At 38.3% G+C, this 23,551-nt stretch overlaps 1 protein-coding gene across 1 annotated transcript in view; it reads right to left on the bottom strand.

Annotated features, from left to right (window-relative positions):
• TLL1 (tolloid like 1) overlaps positions 1-23,551 on the bottom strand; it is a 193,138-nt gene that overhangs the window by 38,008 nt on the left and 131,579 nt on the right. The window contains exons 10-15 of the mRNA XM_038755294.1: positions 19,844-19,946; positions 17,663-17,779; positions 16,311-16,456; positions 5,396-5,591; positions 3,808-3,933; positions 1,533-1,693 (exon numbers count right to left, since the gene is read on the bottom strand). Coding sequence (XP_038611222.1) covers positions 1,533-1,693; positions 3,808-3,933; positions 5,396-5,591; positions 16,311-16,456; positions 17,663-17,779; positions 19,844-19,946 — 849 coding nt within the window. The remainder of the gene's footprint in view (positions 1-1,532; positions 1,694-3,807; positions 3,934-5,395; positions 5,592-16,310; positions 16,457-17,662; positions 17,780-19,843; positions 19,947-23,551) is intronic.

Below are 23,551 nucleotides of genomic sequence, written 5' to 3'. Positions count from 1 at the left end.
TCCCAGTGACTTCCAAGTTAAAGTAGAAAAGAGGCATCCAGGAGAAGGAACTACTGTCACCTTTCTTTTGAATCTGGAGGGTGTACACATACTTTTTTAAAACTTGCAACAAAAAAATAAGGAAGAATTAGCCTCAGACTGAAGTTCTCTGTGCCAGGTTTTTGCCAAGACCAGAACATCATGACCAAATTAGGAAAATAGACCTAGATTATAATCTTCCAAATGGAAACATCATCATTTAAAGCCTAAGAATTTGTAGGAAAAGAGGTTTAAAAAGCCCGTCTGCCCGCTTTGAAAGAACTACCCCTGAGATTATTCTTTCAGTCCATTATTTCTTGTTCATAGCAAACCAACCTGCATGTTTTATAGGCATAACAAACTTTTAAACAAAATATCTTGGCCCCTAATAAAGTTCCAGCTCCATTTTATATGGGCATAGTAGGTATCATGAAATAAGGCTATTTCAAATCCTATTTATATCTGAAGAAGTAAAAGAGTCAGCCTTTATGTGGTCATTTCTTTACCAACATGTTCTCATAGCTTAGGATATTTTTTGGAGGGGAAAGTTGGATCACCTGAACTATATTTATGCCTCTCATGAATGAAGTATTGTTAACTTCACTACCGCATATCACATTCATATACTATTCAATATTTCAGTGATACTTACAGATGTAGCAAAATTCCGGCTTAAGATTTAAAAAAATGCACCCCTATCCCTCTTATCGATAGCTATCGACTAAAGTGGTATTTTACAGAGTGTCTTTTTTAATGTAGTTTGTGTGAGAGAAAATGTCATATAACATTTACTGTCTTGGGTTGTAACTATGATCCTATATATCTTTTACTGTGGGTCAAGTGTAGAAGTGGTCAGTTAGGGTAAGAGTGAAGTACTATGTCTTTCCTGAAAAGGCTCAGTCAGAAATCCAAGACGAAAGCCTTTACCCTTAAAAGCCCTGCAGTTATTAAGATGAATAATTTCAGTTGGTCAATGCTGACACAAGGCAAAACTTTGTGAGCTTTCTTTAGGGGAAAAAGACCGCTTTTGGGGAGAAAAGTGTGAATTGCTGAAATTCAAAAACATCACCATCTCTTCCACAAAGTACTCTTTCAAATCTGAATTGCTAACTTTAATTAATAGGTATTCCTTTTTCAGTGATTTTTTTTTAAGTTTCCTCTAATAAAAAGAGTCACTGGGATGACATTTTTAAGACTCGATCAAATTGTTTTCTTTAATTTGCTTTGAAAAAAATAAGGGAAGTGAACCATATATTCACATCTTTCTGAGGGGAAAAAAAAAGGAAAAGGATATGAAGAACAGCACGACCACCATTGCCCCTAGGTGATTTTCAACCTCCTGGAAACAGTCTAAGATCTCAACCGAGTTAACGAGAAACAGAAACCGTAGCAGAAACAGTCAGTAAAAAAGAGGTTTCCAGCTCTCCATGCTGTAATGAGACAGTTGCTACTTTCCCAGCATTCCTACGGAGGTTCCCCTACGTAGTGGGAATTCACATTTAGTGGTTACTTACTTCATTGCCTTCTAAGTCAAAAAACTCAAACTTCATTGAAATTCTGTACTGCGTGGGGGCCACCACTTGCCACACACAGTTTTTATTGGGTGGGTATTCTTTGGGCCAACCTGGGGTAGTTATGGTTCCATTTAGCTTGCTCAGAAGTCCTCCACATGCAGCTGAAATGAATAAAAAGGAAGCATTTACCTATTACCCAGAATCCCTAAAAGCCATACTTAAGGAACTGATTACAGTGCAAGTGGATTGCTTAGGGCCATTTGCGCTCTCTCATCTCTCTGTAACATGGAATGTAGTGAGAGAGTAGTCAGGCAGAGGAGCAGAACACTGTGAAGAGTCCTCACAAAGGTTTGTATTTGTGCACACAACCCTCTTATGGTCACGGCCACCACAATGCAAGTGACAAGATTGCGCTGGTGGCAGCTGACTTTGGTAACTTCTGCAGTCTTTGCCACCACATCGACTGGCTGTTTTTCAAGACTCCTGCTGGGTCTGTCCTCCTCACAGAAAGACCTAGGTGGAGTAAGAAGCTTTCACCACTGATCTGTATACTGCAAGAACCCTTTGGGCAGAGATTACACCTACAAACTCAGCTACATTGTATTTTCATAAGCATTTAGTACAGTGCTCGGCACACAGTAAGCACTCAGTACATACCATTGTCTGAAGGGGCAGAACCAAGATTAGAACTAAAATCCGCCCTTTCCTCTCCATTAAAACTGCTACCACATTAATGCAACTGCTCATCTTTTCCTACTTTGAATACTGTATCAGCCTCCCTGCTGACCTCCCTGCCTCCTGTTTATCCCCACTCCAGCCCATATTTCACTCTGCTGCGCAGATCATTTTTCTACAAAACATTCAGGCCATATCACCCCACTCCTCAAGAAACTCCAGCGGTTACCCATTCACCTCTGCATCAAACAGAAACTCCTCACCATTGGCTTTAAAGCACTCAATCACCTTGCCTCCTCCTACGTCACCTTGCTACTCTCCTAATACAACACAGCCCGTTCACTTGACTCTAATACTATCGTTCAAACTGTACCTCAATCTCATCTATCTCATCACTGACCTCTTTCCCACATACGTCTTGAGCCTGAAATGTCCTCTCTCCTCATCTCCGATAGATAAACTCTCCACCTACTTCAAAGCCCCATTGAAGGCACATCTACTTTAAGGACTTCTTTAACTAAGCCCTCCTTTCCTCTTCTCCCATTCCCTTCTGCACTGCCCTGACTTGCTCCCTTTATTTATCCCCCTCTCCCAGCTCCATAGCACTTATGTACATATCTGTAATGTATTTATTTACTTATATGAATGCCTGTCTCCCCCTCTAGACTGTAAACTCATTGTGGGCAGGGAATGTATCTGTTTCTCGTTATATTGAACTCTCCCAAGTGTTTAGTACAGTGCTTTTCACACAGTAAGAGCATACTAAATATGAATAAATGAATTAACTTTAAATACGGTTTTCTTTTATCTCTCTGATCCCACTAGCTAAGGGTGTTTGAAATTCTCTCCTTTTCATCCCTCTCACTGATGCTCTCATCTTTTCCTCAGACATTATATTTCATGTTCCTATATTTGTATATGTTAGATATCCCCAGTTTTCTCCTTTCTCTCCTTTCTTTTTCCTCTTTAATCTACCACCACAGATTAGTATGTTTACTATTATTATCATAGTATTTATTAAGTGCTTCCTATAGGTCAAAGTAGTTTATTTAGCCCTGGACTAGATACATATGATCAGATTAGTGACAGTTTCTATTCCATATGTGGCTCACATTCTAAGGGTTAGGGGGAGCTGACATCTTACCACCTTTATGAGAAAACTGAAGCTCAGAAGGGTTAAGTGACTTGCTCAAGGTCACATAAGTCATGACAGAACCACAATTAGAATCCAGGTATCCTAACTCTCAGGGCCATACTATTTCCACTCTCCATTCCAATCGACTAAATATTATTGTCTCATCTTTAAAAAAAAAACCTCCTTCCTCAACTTATATTTTTTTAATTAGGGTATTTGCCGTCCTGAGTTCCTTTCCTTGAGGTTGACTACTAAATGGCTATCTTTACAGCCACACCTATCAGACTCAATATTGTCTTATAGAACCTTACTCCTTACTAACCTCTGGTGGAAAGGAATCTGTTACTGTCAGTACTCTCTTACTGAAGGTATGGAAACGTGAAGTATTTCAGGTGATGAAATACTAGAGGCCGGGGCACATTGTGGTGAATAAACTGATCTTCAAGTCTGTAGCTCAAAGCCTACCGTCACAGCTCTTTTTATCAGGACCAAGTTCATAGCCGGGATCACAAGCACAATGGTAACTGCCAAGAGTGTTCACACATCTCTGCTCACATCCTCCATTATCAAGTTTAGCACATTCATCTTCCTCTAAGAAGAAAAGAACAATACAGCAATTAATTGATATATTTTGCCTCATTTCTCAATGAATGCAGTCTTTGCCTCAGCAAGCTGGGGATACTCCATGTTTTCTGGACTAAAAGCATGTCATATTATCAGAGTTGAGCACTTTTTAAATGACTCAGAGATGTAATTGAGAAAATAAAACCTACTCCTTCTTTCCCCAACAGTGACGATTGACAGCTACTTCTCTAATTTATAAACCCTTGGAAGATGCCATCCGGTAATTCAGGCAATAGGACTAAAAGAATGATTAGAAATCCCAGCAGGGTCACTTGTAAGCACTTATCTCCAACCACACTAACCTGTACCTTATCCTGGATTCATATTCACAAAAGGATTAATAAAACTCTCAAAACCAGGTTTTCAACCTTCTTGTATTAAAAGAAACACAAAGCATCAATACCAAATACAAAACGTTACTGAATTCACTATTGCTCTCTATTTGTGGAAGGGTGTTTACTCTATTTTTACTGAAATCTATACAGTATTACTAAAGACACAGATTAAAATATAAGGTACATTTTCTAAAACTTAATATGACCCATTTTTGAATTAGGGTGTAGAGTGCTGACAATGGACTGTGGGTTCCAGAAAACAGAAGTAGCACTTATTTATTCCATTCTCTTTCTTGGTGAAATGTCTACATACATTCAGGAACCCTGAGAGGAGTCAGGAGTTAAATAAATAAATGTAATCACTTAACTTTTGAGAAAATTGCATGGATTTGTTAGGGAACAAAGTTGTGAATTCTAACTGGTAAAAGCGATCATTTCTGATGATCCTTTCTCATCAGGAGATCCCAAAATTTTTCATAAAAATAGCAAGAAATGTTTATGCAGTAGACAAGGTTTCAGACATTTTATCCCCCACAGATTGCGTAGAACAAACTGGTTATTGAGCCTAATACCTAAAACCTTGTATCCTAACCCTAGTCAAAACTACCTTGACTCTTTCATCAATTAACACACAATGCAACTGGGTTTGGATCAAATTAATGACCAACAGGTTCATAGTAGGTTATTGAAGGCACTTAAAAAGATACTTCAGCCATGTGGGTGAATGTACAGGAGAGCAAGCACCATTTCTGCCACTGTCAGAGACAGACTACCGATTCAGATGGAGTTTGATATCATTCTGACCCAACAGCATTTAGCCAGTTCTTAATTTTTGCCTTAAAATTAGGTCATTTTGAAGAAGGGAGACGAGGGGATGGAAAAGCTGGTAAGGCAGTGGACGCTGAATTTACTGATGTCAATTTTTGACTCTATCTCCTAACAGATTCTCTCCCAACCTGTGGTTCAAGCCATTTATCAACTATCTATAAGGTGATGGCCAATTTCATTTCCAATTTGGTTTTGTATGTCCCTCTCCTACTGACAAATTAACATTAAAAAAACCCCTCTGACCTACAAAAGACTTTAACATGTACCTTTAAAAAAGTTGGCAGCAAAGCCAGCCTTGTTAACTGTTCCATCAGAAACAAACTTCATCCACAAAGTATTAGAGGTAGATCGGATATCTTCTGGTTTATCATAACCACAAAAATGACCAATTAAAGGGCTATTTTCACTGGTTCCATCTCGAACTTCTAGGTAGTCATAGGCACAATTGTCATGTCTCTCAATCTGAAGATGTAAAAATAATGGATGCATTCTTATCCAGCACATTGTACATTTTAGGAAACTCAATTTCTATTAAGTATAAAATAATTATCAATTTTCACATTGATATTGTAATTTGTATTTGAGACAATCCTGCTGTAGATAAAAATTTCAGTGCACAAGCAATCAAGTCCTATCTACAAACATGCGAAAGCTGACCTATCTACTATGTCAAAGGGGTGGAATTAAAGCATGCATTTTGAAGGAAATTTCCTTCTCTTTAAAAATTAATTATGCAGATCTCTAATGATCTGACTCAACTATAATAGAAACTGTAGATAAAAATCAAATACTTTTTTTAAAGAAGTGACTTTTAAAAGAAATGATTAAAATTAAGAAAAAGTTTGGGAAAAATAATTAAAATGGTCACACATTATTGCCAATTTGTACTTCCCAAGCGCTTAGTACAGTGCTCTGCACATAGTAAGCGCTCAATAAATACGATTGATTGATTGATTGACATTATATTTTAGCCCGACTCTACACTAAGTTGTTGTAAAATACACATTATTTTCCAAATTATTATAACATGAATTTCTATTTCATAAATTAGCTGTATTTCCTCCATCCGTGACATTCTTCTTGTCCAGGGAATTTAGGAACAATATTAACCAAACCAACATAATTTTGTGAAACCCACCCTTCTCCAAAAGGTAGATCTGAACATATCAATCAATTGTATGTGCAGAGCACCATACTCTGCACTTTGGAGAGTACAATACAACAGCATATGGAAGGAAGCCTTTCCTGTCTTAATAATTTGCCTTCAATTGACAGGGAGATAGAAATGTCTTCTGTTCTTTAATGACCATTGCTCAAAGTGACAACTTAAAGTTGGACTCACATTTATTAAACCTTTTCCCAAGTCAGAAGGAATTCACCTGACTTCTTTTACATGAATAAAATGCATATCTTGGATCTGATTTTTAGGCAATGAAATGGAAAATTAAGGTGGGTGGTCTCCTTCCTGCCCTTCCCAAATGTCCAACATTTGAAAAAGGAGAATATGCAATGAAGGTTCAAGGCCATATTAATTCTACAGCCATAGAAAAGCATTCCTCCTATAGCTACACTATAGGGCATGCTGGCCTCAGAAATTAAAGTCATTAGCACTCATGTAATGGAAAGATGCTTATGAACAGTCAGTTCTAAACCATACATCAAAATCATCCCACAAAATGTAGACTCATTAAAACAAAAAAAATCACAAAAAGATAAGCTTTCAAACAATCCAATTAATTGTATAATTTTCTCGAACTGTGGAGCATAACATAGAGAAGCAGCGTGGCTCAGTGGAAAGAGCCCGGGCTTTGGAGTCAGAGGTCATGGGTTCAAATCCCGGCTCCGCCAATTGTCAGCTGTGTGACTTTGGGCAAGTTACTTAACTTCTCTGGGCCTCAGTTACCTCATCTGTAAAATGGGGATTAAGACTGTGAGCCCCCCGTGGGACAACCTGATCACTTTGTAACCTCCCCAGTGCTTAGAACAGTGCTTTGCACATAGTAAGCACTTAATAAATGCCATCATCATCATCATCATCATCATAACATTACAGCCTGAATCAGAATTATACAGTGAAACGATACACCTAAGGCAAGACATTCAGGCTTCTAAGTCAATTTGAGCCCTGAACAGTATTGGGTTTTATTCCGCTTTGTTATCTGCAGAAATATACTTACTACTGTTTTTAGAATCTAAATTTATTATTTGGAAATGATCAAGGTAAGATCCAGGTAAGAACATTGGAAAAATAGAGACCATATCAGCAGGTAAGAGAGGGATACTCATTAAGGGCCGCAGCACATATCTGCTAATTCTCTTGATTTGTCCTCTCCAAAAGTGCTTAGTACAGTGTTCTGCACCTAGTTAAAGCTCAATAAATATGACTGATTGACACTTACTTCCCCTCCCCTCCATAGCACTTAAATTCAAATCTTTATACCCTAATGCTTCCCCCTACTTCTCTCACATTTCAATGCCTGCAGTGATGTTTACTTACTCTACTGTAACTAACACTGAAAGTGCTCAATACATACGACTGAGGAACTGAATGAGTTGGACATAGAGGACTGAAGGGAATGGGAGAGAACAATAGAAATCAAAAGATATTGATATGGGAAATAGAAAGCAAAAAGGGAGAATCTGGGAAAGTAGGAAGGAAGATAAATTTCAGTAGCTGCTTACTTGATTAAGAAAAAATGAATGATTAGAAAGCAAAGAGAGAATAAAAGAAAAGCCCAGGATTAGAACCCTATTAAAATAGATTAAATTAAGTTAAATTAGAGAAGCAGCGTGGCTCAATGGAAAAGAACACGGCCTTTGGAGTCCGAGGTCATGGGTTCAAATCCCGGCTCCGCCAATTGGCAGCTGTGTGATTTTGGGTAAGCTTCTCTGGGCCTCAGTTACCTCATCTGTAAAATGGGGATTAAGACTGGGAGCCCACCACTGGACAACCTGATCACCTTGTAACCTCCCCAGTGCTTAGAACAGTGCTTTGCACATAGTAAGCGCTTAATAAATGCCATCATTATTATTATTATAAAATAGAATAAGACTCTGGGCTTGTAAAATGGATTTTCAAATCATTCCGTGTACCTCTTCATGCAGCATTCACAAACTTCAACTACTACATAAAATAAAATAAAATACAATAAAATAAAATCAAATCAAATAAATTAGTTAAAATTAGGACCCTTTTTTTCCTCTGATTAAAACAAGATTGCCAAAGTTCAGCTGAAGCATGACTGCTGTGTGGGCTGACTCCCTATAAATTAAAAAAATGTATAAATCAGAGTAACCAGAAAATATTTCTATTTTACAAATTCAGTTCAGCACAAACTCCAAGAAAGATAGGTGGAGTCAGATTCTCAGACTCGCCAATCATTTCTACGAGCAGCTCTACTGTTTTGTTCTATTGTGTGATCACCGTTAAATCTTCAAGTGAGTGGAAATAAAAAGGCCAAATCTAATTTGGGAAATTAAGAATATCTTGAGTTCCATGGAGGAAAGCATTTCAATGAACAGTAAATCTTTCATGATAGGTGGAGAGAGAAAGAAGTAGCCATATTTCACTGATTTGGGGAGAAAGCAATTTGAAAAGTAGATCATCATCTCAAAAATCTAAAGGCCAAGCTCCAGAAGCTAAAAAAAAAGTTTTGAGGTTGACGGTTGTCCGTAAGTATTTATCTCTGATTCAAATTTATTCAAGGATGATGACGAAGATGATGGGAGGTTGGTTATCAGCCTTCTGCATGACATTTAACACCGAATGGTTTGGCGTCACAATATTAACAGGTTAACAGAAACTCCAGTGCATGTTCCCTAAAACAGAAGGAATTACTCTGAGTGCAATATCTATTTATTTAATTATTATTAAGGTCTCTCTTTGCCTGGTTATTAGGAGGAGAGTACAAAAGTGGGAATTGGACCAGGGTCATAAGGACAAAGGAGAAGATGGTGGAATGGTCTGAATCAGGAAAGAATTACTTAAAATCAAGCAATTAATTGTATTTGAGTAGTCACTGTGTGCAGAATGCTGTTATTAAATGCTTAGGGGAGTATAAAAAGAGGAAGAAGACATAAACCCTGCCCTCAAGAAACTTATAGTCTAGTGGAGGAAACAGCTCAACACATGAAGTCTAACTCTCTTAAATAGTGGGAAGTCTAGGGAAACAGGAAGAAATATTTGCTCTATTTTTAAATGAGATATATACATGTCTAGACCTGTGTGTATATATCTAGACACTCTGAGAAGCAGTGTTCCACAGTGGAAAGAACACAGGCCTGGGAATCAGAGGACCTGGGTTCTAATCTCTGCTCTGCCACTTGTCTTCTTTGTGACCTTGGGCAAGTCACTTCACTTCTCAGTACCTCAGTTAACTCATCTGTAAATTGGGAATTAAGACTGGAGCCCTTTGTGAGACAGGGACTGTGTCCACCCCAATTAAATCAGCCTGGCTTAGTGGAAAGAGCACGGGGTTGGGAACCAGGAAACGTGGATTCTAATCCCAGTTTTGCCACATGTCTGTTGTGTGACCTTGAGCAAGACACTTAACTTCTCTGTGCCTCAGTTACCTCATCTGTAAAATGGGGATTAAGACTGTGAGCCCCATGAGGGAGAACCTAATTATCTTGTATCTACCCCAGCACTTAGAACAGTGCTTGGCACATAGTAAGCACTTAACAAATACCATAATTATTATTCATTATTATTATATGTGTGTATATATGTGTGTAGATATACACACACACATATGTATATATATATATATATATATATATATATATGTAGGTTTGTGCATTTGTGTGTATCCATATAAACTATTTGTCAGGGAAATAATATATTTTTTTGTTTATCCATATAATTCTACTCCTAAATAAACATCCACATTCTGTTTTCCTTAACTGTCACTATAAAATGTTGAAAAGTCTTCTTTTGGTTAGGCAATTCACTAAGTATTGCAGAATGGAAGTCTTTGAACACAGGTTAGGATGTTGTAGCTTCAGTAGTGATAGTACAAGCTATCAGATACCTTTCAAAATGATAGGTTGAACATTTCAAAATAAGATTGTTCAGAAATGTTGGAGAAGTTCTACAAACTCATAACAGTTTAAATTATTGTACGTACAGAGAAAAAGGATTTCCATTCAAACATAAGTAATCCCAGTGTTTATTTCACTTTGGGAGCTTTATTTACATTTCTTTGAAGTGACTTCTATAAACATTTCCTCTCACACAAGCTTTCTCTTTTGCTCCAGTAGGGTGCTGAAAGTTGTTGAAATAAGAGGTGACACTAAGTTATCAGAGATTTTAGAATGCAGTTGCTGACGTAATTAAGTTTATCATAGAACAATATCTCTACCAGATTTCTAAACCAATAGATACCAACGAATCTGCACATAAAACCCACACAGGCTTTCACATGCATAAACCCAGAAACTATGCACTGAATGGTCATATTCGTACATGCTTGCGCATGACAGTAGAGCTTGTAAATAATACAATCATAATGGATGCATAAGGAAGTTTGAAAGCCAGATTTTGAAAATTTACTTCTGAATTTTAAAATTTACAAGCAGCGGAACTCTTTTAATAAATTGTAATAGAGCTATCTTGCTGTTCAAAGACCAGATAACTGATGATAATGACAAATCAGCAGGAGAAGCCTAAAGCTGCTTTATGATAAAATAAACAGATGGTGGGACTATCCTATATATAAATTAACCCTACGTTTACTGAATATACATATTTCTAGTCATTTTTTAGTCAATGTCTGCTGTCCCTGACTACTGATGAAGAGAGGTTCTTAGGTTTACATTTGGGTTAAAGTTCAAAAATTCACCCATAAGAGATTACAGTCTAGAGGGGGAGAAAAACATTAAAATAAATTACAAATATGCACACAAGTGCTTTGGGCCTATGTGGGGTGACCATCAGATGCTTGAAGAGTACAGACAGTTTAGAAGCAGTGTGGCCTAATGGACAGAGCACAGGCCTGGTTTCCAATCCTAGCTCTGCTCTTGTCTGTTGGATGATCTTAGGCATGCCAGTTCACTTCTCTGAGACTTAGTTATTTCATTTGAAAAATGGTGTTTAATGCTTCATCCCTCCAACTTTGAGTGTGAGTCCCATGTGGGTCAGGGACTGTCCAGTCTGATTATTTTGTATCTAACCCAGCCCTTAGTATAGTGCCTAGTAGCTACATTGAAAGCACTTAACAAATACCATTAAAAAAAGTTCAAAGAGTGAATTTAGCAAAATCACGTAACTACTCTGTGTCAGCTGGGTGATACTTAAAGAAAAAACAAATTGATTTCTCCATCTCCCTGGAATTTGAGAGAAATAGAAATTCTTCTGGAAGAAAAACAAAATTAGAATCTCTCCTCACCTCACTTTATAATCTCATTTGGGGGTGACTCATTTTCCACCAACACTCTCTGTGGATGACCCCAAATGCACATTTTCAGCATTCACCTCTCACTATTCTCGGTTTCATACTCCTCAGGTCTCTGGACCAAATGCCACATAAAAGTCCCAATATGGGCAGGGATTGTGTCTCTCTCTATTGCTGTATTGCACTTTCCAAGTGCTTAGTACAGCACTCTGCACACAGTAAGTGCGGAGAAGCTGTGTGGCACAGTGGAAAGAGCCTGGGCTTTGGAGTCAGAGATCATGGGTTCAAATCCCAGCTCCACCAACTATCAGCTGTGTGACTTTGGGCAAGTCACTTCACTTCTCTGGGCCTCAGTTACCTCATCTGTAAAATGGGGATGAAGACTGTGAGCCCCCCGTGGGACAACCTGATCACCTTGTAACCTCCCCAGCACTTAGAACAGTGCTTTGCACATAGTAAGTGTTTAATAAGTGCCATCATCATTATTATTATTATTATAAATATGACTGAATGAATGAATGAAATCCTGTCAGTCTCATCCTCCTAAATCGTTACTTTCTCCTAACTTCCCTCTTGCTAACCTCACTCACTTTGCCCCACACCCTTAACCCAGTCATCCTGGATGCACATCAACTCCAAGAAACTCATCTTGAATGCAATTTCTGTAATTGTGGGTATATATTTCTTTTATTTGGTATGACCACCAGTTACCGTGGCCCCCATAGTTAGGTGACGTAGGAGGAAGCCAGGAGTTCCCCTCCCTAAATTGTAAGCAGAACAAGAGAAAAGATTTGGGGAGGATTAAGTGGAGCAGTCAGCTAGGGGAACCAAGAGAGACTCAGCCATCTTCAGGCAAGGAAAAACAAATTGTGGGTCTGAGAGAAGGATTCAGGGAGATCTAGTACCGTGGATACTAGATGGACACAGGGCACATGGGGAAGGGCGGGGAGATCAGAGAGGATCAGAGTTCAGGAGCTAGGATTTTGAAGAGAAGAACATGAGTCTCAGGAGGCCTACAAGAGAGTACAGAAGTTCTAGAAGGGGGAAGTAGTTAACCTAGAGAAAGGCAGTTTGAACTGGATCTGTTTGGGTTGTTACCTTATTAACAATATATTAAATATTGTAGAGATCTCAGATCTTTGTGTCTCCCTGTGTCTGGAAACACGTGAACTGGGGACCTGCAGGTGGGAATGCTTTGTATGCGGGTTTCCTTCAAGAGTGATAGGCTTGTTCCCGATGACCTTCGGGAGATGCTTGGTATTCAGTCATAAAGTGGCCAAAGCCAGAGAGGTGCAGGGGCTTGAAGAGCACTGAGAAACCTGCAGTAGAGAAACAAGAAATCTAGGGGACTTTAAGACTCAGTGAAGACTGACCAGTGTCTGAGTGATCCTAAAGTGATGCCAGGAGTGTTTTCATCTTCTAGACTGTGAGCCCACTGTTGGGTAGGGACCGTCTCTATATGTTGCCAACCTGTACTTCCCAAGCACTTAGTACAGTGCTCTGCACACAGTAAGCACTCAATAAATACGATTGAATGAATGAATGAATCTGCGATTTAGGGCTCTCAAATTTTGGTCTAATTATGTGATCATGTCTTCCTGTCTTGATGATTCCTCCATTAGAATGTAAACTTTAGAATAGGTCAGGGTCTGTTTCATTCTTCTGTTGTAACTCTTCCCTAAATCCAGGGCCTAGTTTTAGTGTGACACAAAAAGCATTTGCTAAATAAATGCTATTGCTAATTTAGGTGAAATTGTTCACTTTCTAGGGCTTAATTAGCAATAGCATTTACTTAGCACCTGCTTTTTGTGACACGTTAAAACTAGGCCGTGGATGTAGGGAAGAGTTACAACAGAAGAATGAAACAGAAAATGTCAAAATAAAAAAAATCCAGATAATTCCTATCCTCCAAAATAGTTTTCATCGGATTATGTGCATTATCTAGGTATTTCAAGTGGGCGAGTTTTGTTATAACCCGAAATATTTGCATAATGGATCTTAATTATCTAGACAACTATGATATATTTAGAGAGAGAGAGAGAGAGAGAGAGGGAGAGAGAGAGTGCAACCTCTCCCGAGGTGTTGGAGTATGATTTCATCATTTTAATCTAGACCGCAAACCTGTTGTGGGAAGGAAATCTATCTACCAACTCTGTTGTACTATACTCTCCCATGAACTTATCTTCAAATTCTCTCCTAGATTGTCTCCAATCTGGCTTCTTCCCCCTTCACTCCACAGAAAGACCTTTCTCTAAGGTAACAACCTTCTGATGACTCCTCTACTCCATCCTAATTTTCCTAGCAACCTCCTTGTCCTGGAAACTTTATCTAATCCTGGATTCACTGATACTGTCCTCTTGTGGTTCTGCTCCTAACTCTCTGACTGCTCCTTCTCAATCACATTGTCTGGCTCCCCCTCTGCTTCCTACCCTCTGAGAATAGGAGTCCCTCAAGGCTCAGTTCTAGGGCCCCTTCTATTCTCCCTCTACAACTATTCCTTTGGGGAACATATTTGCTCCCATGGCTTCAATTATCATTTCTATGTAGATGATTCCTAAATCTACATTTCCAGCCCAGATCTCTTTTCTTCCCTTAAGTCTCCTGTTTCCTCCTGCCTTCAAAATGCACTGTCTTGGATGTCTCTCTGACACCTCAAATTAAATATGTCAAAAACTGAACTCCTTATCTTCCCACCAAACCCTGTCCTCCCCATCTTTCCCATCACTGTAGACAACACCACTATCCTTGCTACCTCACAAGCCCATTACCATGACATTATCCTCCACTTATCTCTCTCATTCCACACACATATTCAATCTGTCACCAAATCCTATCAGGTCTACCTTCACAACATTACTAAAAGCCATCTTTTTCTCTCCATCCAAACTACTACCATGTTAATCAAGTAAGATCATTATGGGCAGGGAACATTTCTGCTAATTGTTCTATTGTACTCTCCCAAGCTCTTAATACAGTGCCCAGCAGCACATAATAAGGGCTCTGTGTATCACATTAATTTTTAAATTAGTGGGCTGGCACCTGGAGACAGCCAACCATTGGTAACTTGGGTGAGGGAAGTCGGGAATAACAAAGAGACCCCAGCTTTGCTTAACCCATCTTGGTCTCTCCTCCACTCCAAGCCCTTGAAGACACTCCTCATTTCTTGTCTCTTCTTTTGTTCCTTGTGGAAGAAGTTGGGTAGCAGCAGTAGTGATATTTAGTAAGTGCCTACTTGGTGTAAGGCACAGTAGTAATCTCTCGGGAAAGTATAATAAAAACTGACTAAACTCTCATTTCTCTTAACTAAACTCTCTTAAAAATTACAATTATTATCATTATCGTTATCATTGTGCCTCTGTTTGTTTTTCTTCTTTTTGTGGGAAAAAGTCAAATTACTTCTGGGGGAACCCACTGACAGTTGCTGTAAAGTTTAATTTTGCTTCTAACCTCTCACTTCTGTGTTGTCTATTGGAATATATGCTCTAAGCACTTGATATTCATCCCACCCTCAGTCCCACTGCAATCATGCACATATCCTTACACTCTGTCATATCCCCGTCTGTAATTGCTTTTAATATCAGTCTCTTCCTCTGCACTGTAAGCTCCTTATAGGAGGGATAGTGTTTACCAACTCTGTTGCATCGTACTCTCCCAAATCCTTAGTATAGTGCTGTGCACACAGTAAGCTCCCAGTAAACACCATTGATTCACTGAAAAGCATAAAATGCTCTCCTGACCATAAGCATCTTACACTCTCCAACATGTAATCATTTGTTTGATTATTTAGAAACACATAACCACATGCACAGAATTTCTGATAACTAACATTCTTACTAGAGAGCAAACATTCTTGGGGCAATAGTGAGTGAAAAATTTCTGGATGGCTTGATAAGCGCTAATACGTTTCCAAAAACCAGTGTATTCCCTTTTCACTTAAAGGACTGGAAAAACATCTTAATGCCTTCAGTGGAAATGAGGAGAAATAGAAAGATGGTGAGTCCTATGTGAGGCAGAGACTGTGTCTGACCTGATTACATTGTGTATACCTCAATGTTTAGTACAATGTTTGGCATGTAAGCACTTGAACACAATAATTATTATTATTTTTATTATTATTATCATTATGCCTCTGTTTGTTTTTCTTCTTTTTGTGTAAAAAGATTCATTTATTTCTGGGGGATCCCTAATACTACAGCCACTGAAAGTTGCTGTAAAGTTTAGTTTTGCTTCATCTTTTTTAGGGTTCCTTAAAATAGCCTTTTTCTTGGAAGTAAATAGTTATCTCTTTCCTAAAGATAGCAGCTGATTTTTATTTTAGAGACATTCATTTGTAGAAAAATTAATTTTTAATGCAGATTGCTAAACCAGTAGGTCTCCATTTTAAAGACTTTTTGTCTGTTCAAAATTAAGGAGGTAAAATGATTTTTTTAAATAAATTTACAAAAAAAGTTTTTCTTTCTAACCAGTGGGTTTAGAACAGAAATAACAGTTCTATTATTTAGTAGAATCCTCCAACAGTCTTGTGGAACAGGACTATATGTTTGGCAAAAGAAGCTATTGTCAGAACTTAAAACATTCCAACTCAAATAAGCACAGATAATGTAAACCAACTTTAATCTTCTTGAAAAACTCTGAAAGTTGAAAGGTTTTAGGAAAGGAAAAGTTAAACTCTGGAGATTACAGTTTTTAGACAATTCTTTGCTTCTTCTCCTATTTAACGAGGTTTTGCTTGAAGACCATTATCATTTGGCCACTAGATGGTTTGTGGAGATCAATGAAAAGGATTTACCTCAAATGCCTGAAAGGTTAATCCAACATTGTAGTTCTCAGACACTGTTATTTTCCACACGCATTCTTTCATTGGCCTGTAGTCATCGGGATAATTAGGGGACTGGATCTGGCCCTCGTTTTTGTGAATTTCCCCTCCACAGATAGCTAGAAAAGCAAATGGCATCAAGAACGATCAACAATGAGATTGCATTTTCACTGCTTCCTCAAATGACATATTTTAGTTCCATTCTTGTAAGTTATTCATGAGAATTCACAAAAAGCATTCAAAGCCTAAAGGTCAAGTAATTATCAGGAACTGCTTCCTAAACAGTTACAATTACTGACTAAATTGATTGAAAACTCTCAATGTTAAGCATAAGTAATTCTAGAGCAACGTAAATTTTTTTCTAGGACTTAAATATTTTTCAGCCAGTGTTTTGTTTTATTAAATTTTTTTAAGACCTTAGAGATTTTGTATATTTTCTTGGGATCTTAATGTGGGATATTGACCTCCAGTAAAATAGCTGATCATAACAGAAACCTTAATACCTAAACCTCTGGCCTCAATCTGTAATCACGTGCTAAACATCTGTGAGCTATATCCAAATAATTAAAATCAGTGCTACATAGCTAATCTTTAAAACAAATTATCTCTATTTACTTAAAACTTTATGAGAAACAGAAGGCATATAGCACTGAATTAAACTACTGTTCTAGCAGAAGCAGGATAATATTCATTTTTAAATAAAAGGAGCAAAGGTTTTCTGGGATATCTTTTTTCTCAACTCTTGGCAAGAGAGAGAGAGTTGTTCAAAGCAAAGAAACCTAGTGCCAATTAATTGTTTCAGAAAATTGTAGAACAAAGCACTTAATAAATTTTCCCTTAGATGTTGCCTCTTTAATTTAAACAAAGCATCCTCAAGAGATATGTGCGTTTCTTTCTATAGTGTTCCTAAAGAGACAGAATCATTCGCTAACCCAATCAGCAATAACAAACCCAAACCAAGGGAAGAAGTTAATTTCCTTATATTTTCTGAGAATTACAGAGATTAAAATGTATAAATATTGGAGGGGAAAAAATAAGAAATCTCTTGTTGTTCAGGGATAAAGAATCAGAATAAATCTACTTATGATCAGTTATGTTAATTAATTCCTGGCTGGAAATTGAGGTTCTCCCATAATGCTCTTCCATAATGCTTTTGGTACAATGTGATTTCACCGTCTGTAGATTTATCTTCAGCCACTGAATACGTCTTGGCTTTCCATTATAATCAGACACCCTGCCCTAGTGAAGCGGGCTAAAATACAACATTCGTATGAGCTCATTAATCCACAGGATGGAGTCATTTTTTTAGATTCAGAGGGACTTGCCTTCATAAATGGCTGCAAAACCTTTTCCTACCCAATTACTGCTGCTGCGGAACTCAATCCACATTCTGCTGTCTGTAGACGTTAGAACTTCGGGCACTTTGTCACCACAGAACCTGCCTAGAAGCAAAGCAAAAAGAGAGAGACTGCTCAGTTTTGTGCTGCCCTAATGTCTGCTGAAGACAATGGTCCATTTCCTAAGTCTAGACTGACAGTGCATCCCACCCTGCACACACTCCCTCAAGAATTTGCTAAACAAAAGGAAAAGCAAGGACCTTTTTCAACCCAATAACTCTGTCCTCTCACACAAATCCTCAGGTATTACTTTAAAAGGCACCATTTTCCCTTGGAAGAGAGCTATGCTCAAAGTTTTTTACCATGAGTGCTTTCATTTCCCAGAAGACTGAACTGCAGCCTGTACCTACAAAGGGAACTACTGTAATAGATGGAGGTAAATAACTTCTTCTGGTAGGTAACTTGTATATTCCTCTAGGGAAAGTGCTTCAGTTGGTGTGGATAACCATTGTTATTCACCAAGGCTCAATCCCTCCTCACCACATTTTTGGATTGTGAACCATGGAGGATCAGGGAGCATTTTTTTTTCCGCCTTGATGCTCAGACCTCTGCTCTGCTCAGTAAGTACAATTACTTCTATACTACCATCACTACTTACCCTACACATTGCAAAGCTTTCCTATGGGTTTTCCACTTGGACTCGGCCACCTTTCAATTAAGAATGGAAGTGAAAAGAAAGTCAACATACCAAACTGCTGTTTACCTCAGGATGGGGCCAACTAGAGTCAATCAACCCAACAACAGTACTTGTTGGTATTTGTTGACTGCCTAGTTTTGAACAGGTTATGGGGGATGGATACAATTTATCTGTGGGGACCATCTACTAATAAGGATTCATTCATTCATTCATTCATTCAATCATATTTACTGAGCGCTTACTGTGTGCAGAGCACTGTACTAAGCGCTTGGGAAGTACAAGTTGGCAACATGTATTGGATTGGGTTCACTATCTTTATTACTAATAATAATAATGGTATTTGTAAAGTGCTTACTGTGTGCAAAGCACTGTTCTAAGTGCTGGGGGGATATACGGTGATCAGATTGTCCCACGTGAGGATCACAGTCTTCATCCCCATTTTACAGATGAGGTAACTGAGGCACAGAGAAGTTGAGTGACTTGCCCAAAGTCACACAGCTGACAAGTGGCAGAAATGGGATTAGAACCCATGTCCTCTGACTCCCAAGCCCGGGCTCTTTCCACTGAGCCACGCTGCTTCTCTACAGCATACCTTCTCTAAAGCATACCTTTAAAGTATACCTTCTTTAAAGCATACCTTTTTCTAAGTTGGCCAAAGTAACAAACTGAGGACTTCTGAACAATTATCTGTGAGTCTCTGAAATGTGGAGACACGAACTTTCTATGGGCCCAGTGTGACGTGCCCTCCACCCCACAGCATGTATGTATATATAATTCTATGTATTTATACTGACACCTGTTCACTTGCTTTGATGTGTATATGTCTATAATTCTATTTAATTAAATTGATGCCTGTCTACCTATTTTGATGTCTGTCTTCCCCCTTCTAGACTGTAAGCCATGAGTGGGCAGGGATTATCTCTCTTTATGGCTGAATTGTACTTTCCAAGTGCTTAGTACCGTGCTCAGCACACAGTAAGCGCTCAATAAATACAGTTGAATGAATTGAATGAATGAATGAACACAAACAACAAAGCCGTGAGCCTGATTCCAGTATGGAGTCAGAGTCATAAAGATGGGAAGTCTGTTAGCCCAAGGTGCTCAGCACAGGGAACACCTACCAAATACACACCCAGGGATTAAAAAGTTGTTAAAAAGTTTACAAGCTGCTTATCCAATTGTCTCATCAAAGGCTATGATGACAGGATTTTTCTGAAACACTAAAATCTGTTCCACTGCAGTTACTAATGCGGCATATCAGTTGTGAGGTCACCTGGTAAGATCAAACCTCACCTTGTAATACATTATGCCCCAGAGAAGGAAATTTTTGCTTTCTTGGCTATTCCCTGAGCAAATGTGCTTTGCCCAAGGAGATGCTGAGCTCAAACAAATACAAACTAGATCACTAATATCACCTTTGACTGTGCTCGGGACATGAAAATAGGAATCACTTGAATGAATAAACTTCTTACCAAGGAGAGGTGATTTCCTCCAATAGCCATCTCTTACTTCAATATAATCATACCAGCACAAACTGCTCTTGTATAGATCCATTGTAGTGAAATTTAAAACAATCTGCAACAGAGAATGGAACAGGATGACACAGCCCGGTATGAATCTTGCTAATGCAGGGTGATTCGGGTTCTCAGAATTAGGAGATGAATCCTAGTGAAAGATGGTGAATTAGATTATACTTCAGGGGATTCCTCAATCAGTTTTGTAATTATTTAAAAATGTGATTGTTAACACTCTCTAAAATAGGTTTCTCATCCTCGCTATTGTCTTCAAAGCTCTCCATCACCTTGCCCCCTCCTACTTACCTCCCTTCTCTCCTTCTCCATCCCAGCCCACACACTCCGCTCCTCTGGCACTAACTTTCTCACAGTCCCTTGCTCTCCCCTGTCTCGCTGCCGATCCCTGGCCCACGTCCTTCCTCTGGCCTGGAACACACTCCCTCCTAAAATCCGCCAGATAATCACTCTCCCCTCTTCAAAGCCCTAATGAAGGTGCACCTCCTCCAAAAGGTCTTCCCAGATTAAGCCCCACTGAGAACCATCTTGGCTTCTTTTGTGTGATTGCAACTGGACCTGTTTCTTTTGACACCTTTCACGCTCTATCCAGAAAGATTTGTGTCATCCAAAGAAAGCTCCCCATATCTCGCCATAACTTTCTACCTGAAACATGTGCTAAGGCAGAACTGGGTATTCTTTTTACCCTAGTTAATATAGAGCCCTCACTTTAAAACCAGGATTTGGAAATGTGTTAAATTTTGTGTTTAAACACTCTATCAAGTTTGATAATCTAAATTTAGCTCAATTTGCCTAACACTACTAGGCATCCCAACTAACAGCTGTGAAGTGGAGCACTCATTAAGCCATTTCCACTTCCACTCGTTAAAGCCATTTCTCATTAAGCGACTCCACCATCAGCTGTGTGACTTTGGGCAAATCACTTAACTTCTCTGTGCCTCAGTTACCTCATCTGTAAAATGGGGATTAAAACTATGAGCCCCCATGGGACAACCTGATCACCTTGTAACCTCCCCAGCACTTAAAACAGTGCTTTGCACATAGTAAACACTTAACAAATACCATTATTATTATTATTATTATTTCCAAATACCAGAAAAGAGTAGAATGGTCAAGCCAATGTTTCCAAAGAGATGTGGTATATGAATCATTAAAAGTGTACAACTTGATTTTTCTGAAATGCAACTTGAATTTTACCTACATTTACAAATGCATTTATAAAACTTGATAATCACCCTTTGAATTATATGCCTTTAATCTGAAAAATCCATATCCTCCTTGCACTTTGCAATTCACAGTAATCTTGAAAAATATCTACAAGACATATGGTCTATCACTTTACAAACTACTTTAGGTATTCTTGGTCATATCTATTTCAAGAGAGGAATCTGACAAATCAGACTTTATAGAAGGAAAAATGGCAAATTACTTTGAATTACATCAAAATCAGAAATAATGTTCCTGGATAGCACCTATAATTATTCCTTAATGGCTTCAAATTGCTCAATTTACAAGTCATTTACAAGTTACAGTGTTTTTTGCATACAAAAAACATATTAAGTACATATATATATATAAAGTCCAACATTTAGCTACATAGCATAAGATATGCAACTTTAAAGTATCATGTATTCATTGTTTCAGCAGCAATGTTTATATAGCACATTCTAATTATTTAAGTCAGCCTCTCTATACTGAGAAACGAAGACAATAGACAATACAGTTGTTATCACTACGGTCTTATCTTTCAAAAGATGGAAAAGGATTTAGACAGTATTTATAGTTTAAGACACCGCAAAGGAAGCAGGGAAGTATTACTGTATTCCATGTGCTCATGAGAGGAAATGAAAAATGAATACTATGTAAGGAAATATGGAGTCACAAATCCCAAGATTCCACGTACTACATTATATAGGAATCCTCAAGATCAGCACATTAATTCTCATAGGTGATGTGCAGTCAAGCTAAAAATGATACCACGTTTGTCAAGCCTCAGCGGGCATTTTTAAGGCTCTCTTTTGCAACTCTGCAGAACTTAGGAGGCCTAGAAGCAAGACAGATCAGCACCTTGAGGGTTCAGGGCACGGGATGGCCGGAGGTCTCCAGAGAAAAACAACCAATGAATTTTTATCAGCACAATGAACAAATTATTGACTGTCCAAGCAAATTCAGTAGTGTCATTATCACCTTGGCTAGAAAAATGTACCACATGCCCGCGATAGTATAAGCTCGCTTTCAGGAGGGAATGTATCGGCTAACTCTGGTGAATTGTACTTTCCAAAGAACTCTGCACGTAGTAAGCACTCAATAAATACCATTGATCGGCTGATCGATTGACATACATAGAAAAGCAGTGTGGTCTAGTGGACAGAGCACGGGCTTGGGAATTGGAAGGACCTGGGTTCTACTACTGGCTCTGCCACTTGTCTGCTGTGAGACCTTGGGCAAATCATTTCACTTCTCTGTACCTCAGTTACCTCATCTACAAAACGGAGATTAAGACTGTGAGCCCCTTGTAGGACAGTGACTGCGTCCAACCCAATTTGCTTATATCTACCCCAGGACGTAGTTCAGTGCCTGAAACATAGTAAGAGCTTAACAAATACCACAATTCATTATTAGTATTATTATTATTATTATTATTATTATATACAATGAATTAATTGCATCGGCATATCTGAATAAAACCAATTTTTTTTTTCAGCCTCCAGGATGTCCTGGTCATTATGTGGATATTTCTCATGAACGAATCCTACAAACAAGATGCAGAATAAAATGGAAAAAAAAAATCAATGGAAAAATAAAGTTTGGGAAAGGAAAAACTGGGAATGACAATACATACCAAATAAAATGTTCTCTCCTCATGGATGTAAAAATGTCTAAGCTTAGCCTTAAGAAATACTTAATATATCCTCTCTCTGCACAGAAAAGGAGAATCAGGCTCATTCTAGGTGAAAATCCATGAAGTTCCTACATACATACACACACATACGCACACACAAAAACAAAACCTAGAACATGCCCAAGTTGCCTTATTATTGCAGCACTACTGAAATACAGAAAAGGGCAGTTCTCCAGAATTCCTTTTTTATGAAACAAACTGCTAATTCATGCATCTCACATTCAACTGGCCTGCTTCAAATAACAAGCACGGCAGAATACGTTGTGGTTGACTCTGAGTCCCATATTGGCATTTTCAGCAAACCAAACACCTTTAGGCAAACTTCACCATTAGTAATTTCATATTTGAAGTCACAGGCCCAGCCCACACACATAAAAACACACAAAACTGTTTATGGAAGAAATTCCCATGAAATCAAAAATGCAAAGAATCATCATTCTTTACTTATGATTCCCTCCTGGCTCATTAACTCTGCAGTCCCTATAAAATCGTCATTTTAACAATTAATAATAGTTTCAAATCTTGGAGGAAATGACAATTCCCTCCATTTACCCTGCCAAGGCTGTCATTCGGTGACATGAGAATGACCATTGTTTTTGTTTATTTCGAGTGGGTGTTAATTCCATTATTATGCATGTATCTAGGATGGCTATTATATTTAAAGCATGCCACTGTCCTTGAAACAGTAGAAGCTCTGGTGGAAAAACCAAAATAAGAATAAAGGGAACCAGTTTTATTTTGAAAGAGAT

This window comes from Tachyglossus aculeatus, chromosome 12 (assembly GCF_015852505.1).
Source record: "Tachyglossus aculeatus isolate mTacAcu1 chromosome 12, mTacAcu1.pri, whole genome shotgun sequence".
NCBI classification, from domain to species: domain Eukaryota; kingdom Metazoa; phylum Chordata; class Mammalia; order Monotremata; family Tachyglossidae; genus Tachyglossus; species Tachyglossus aculeatus.
Note: the sequence above shows the minus strand (reverse complement) of the source record. Positions and strands in the feature narration are given on the sequence as shown.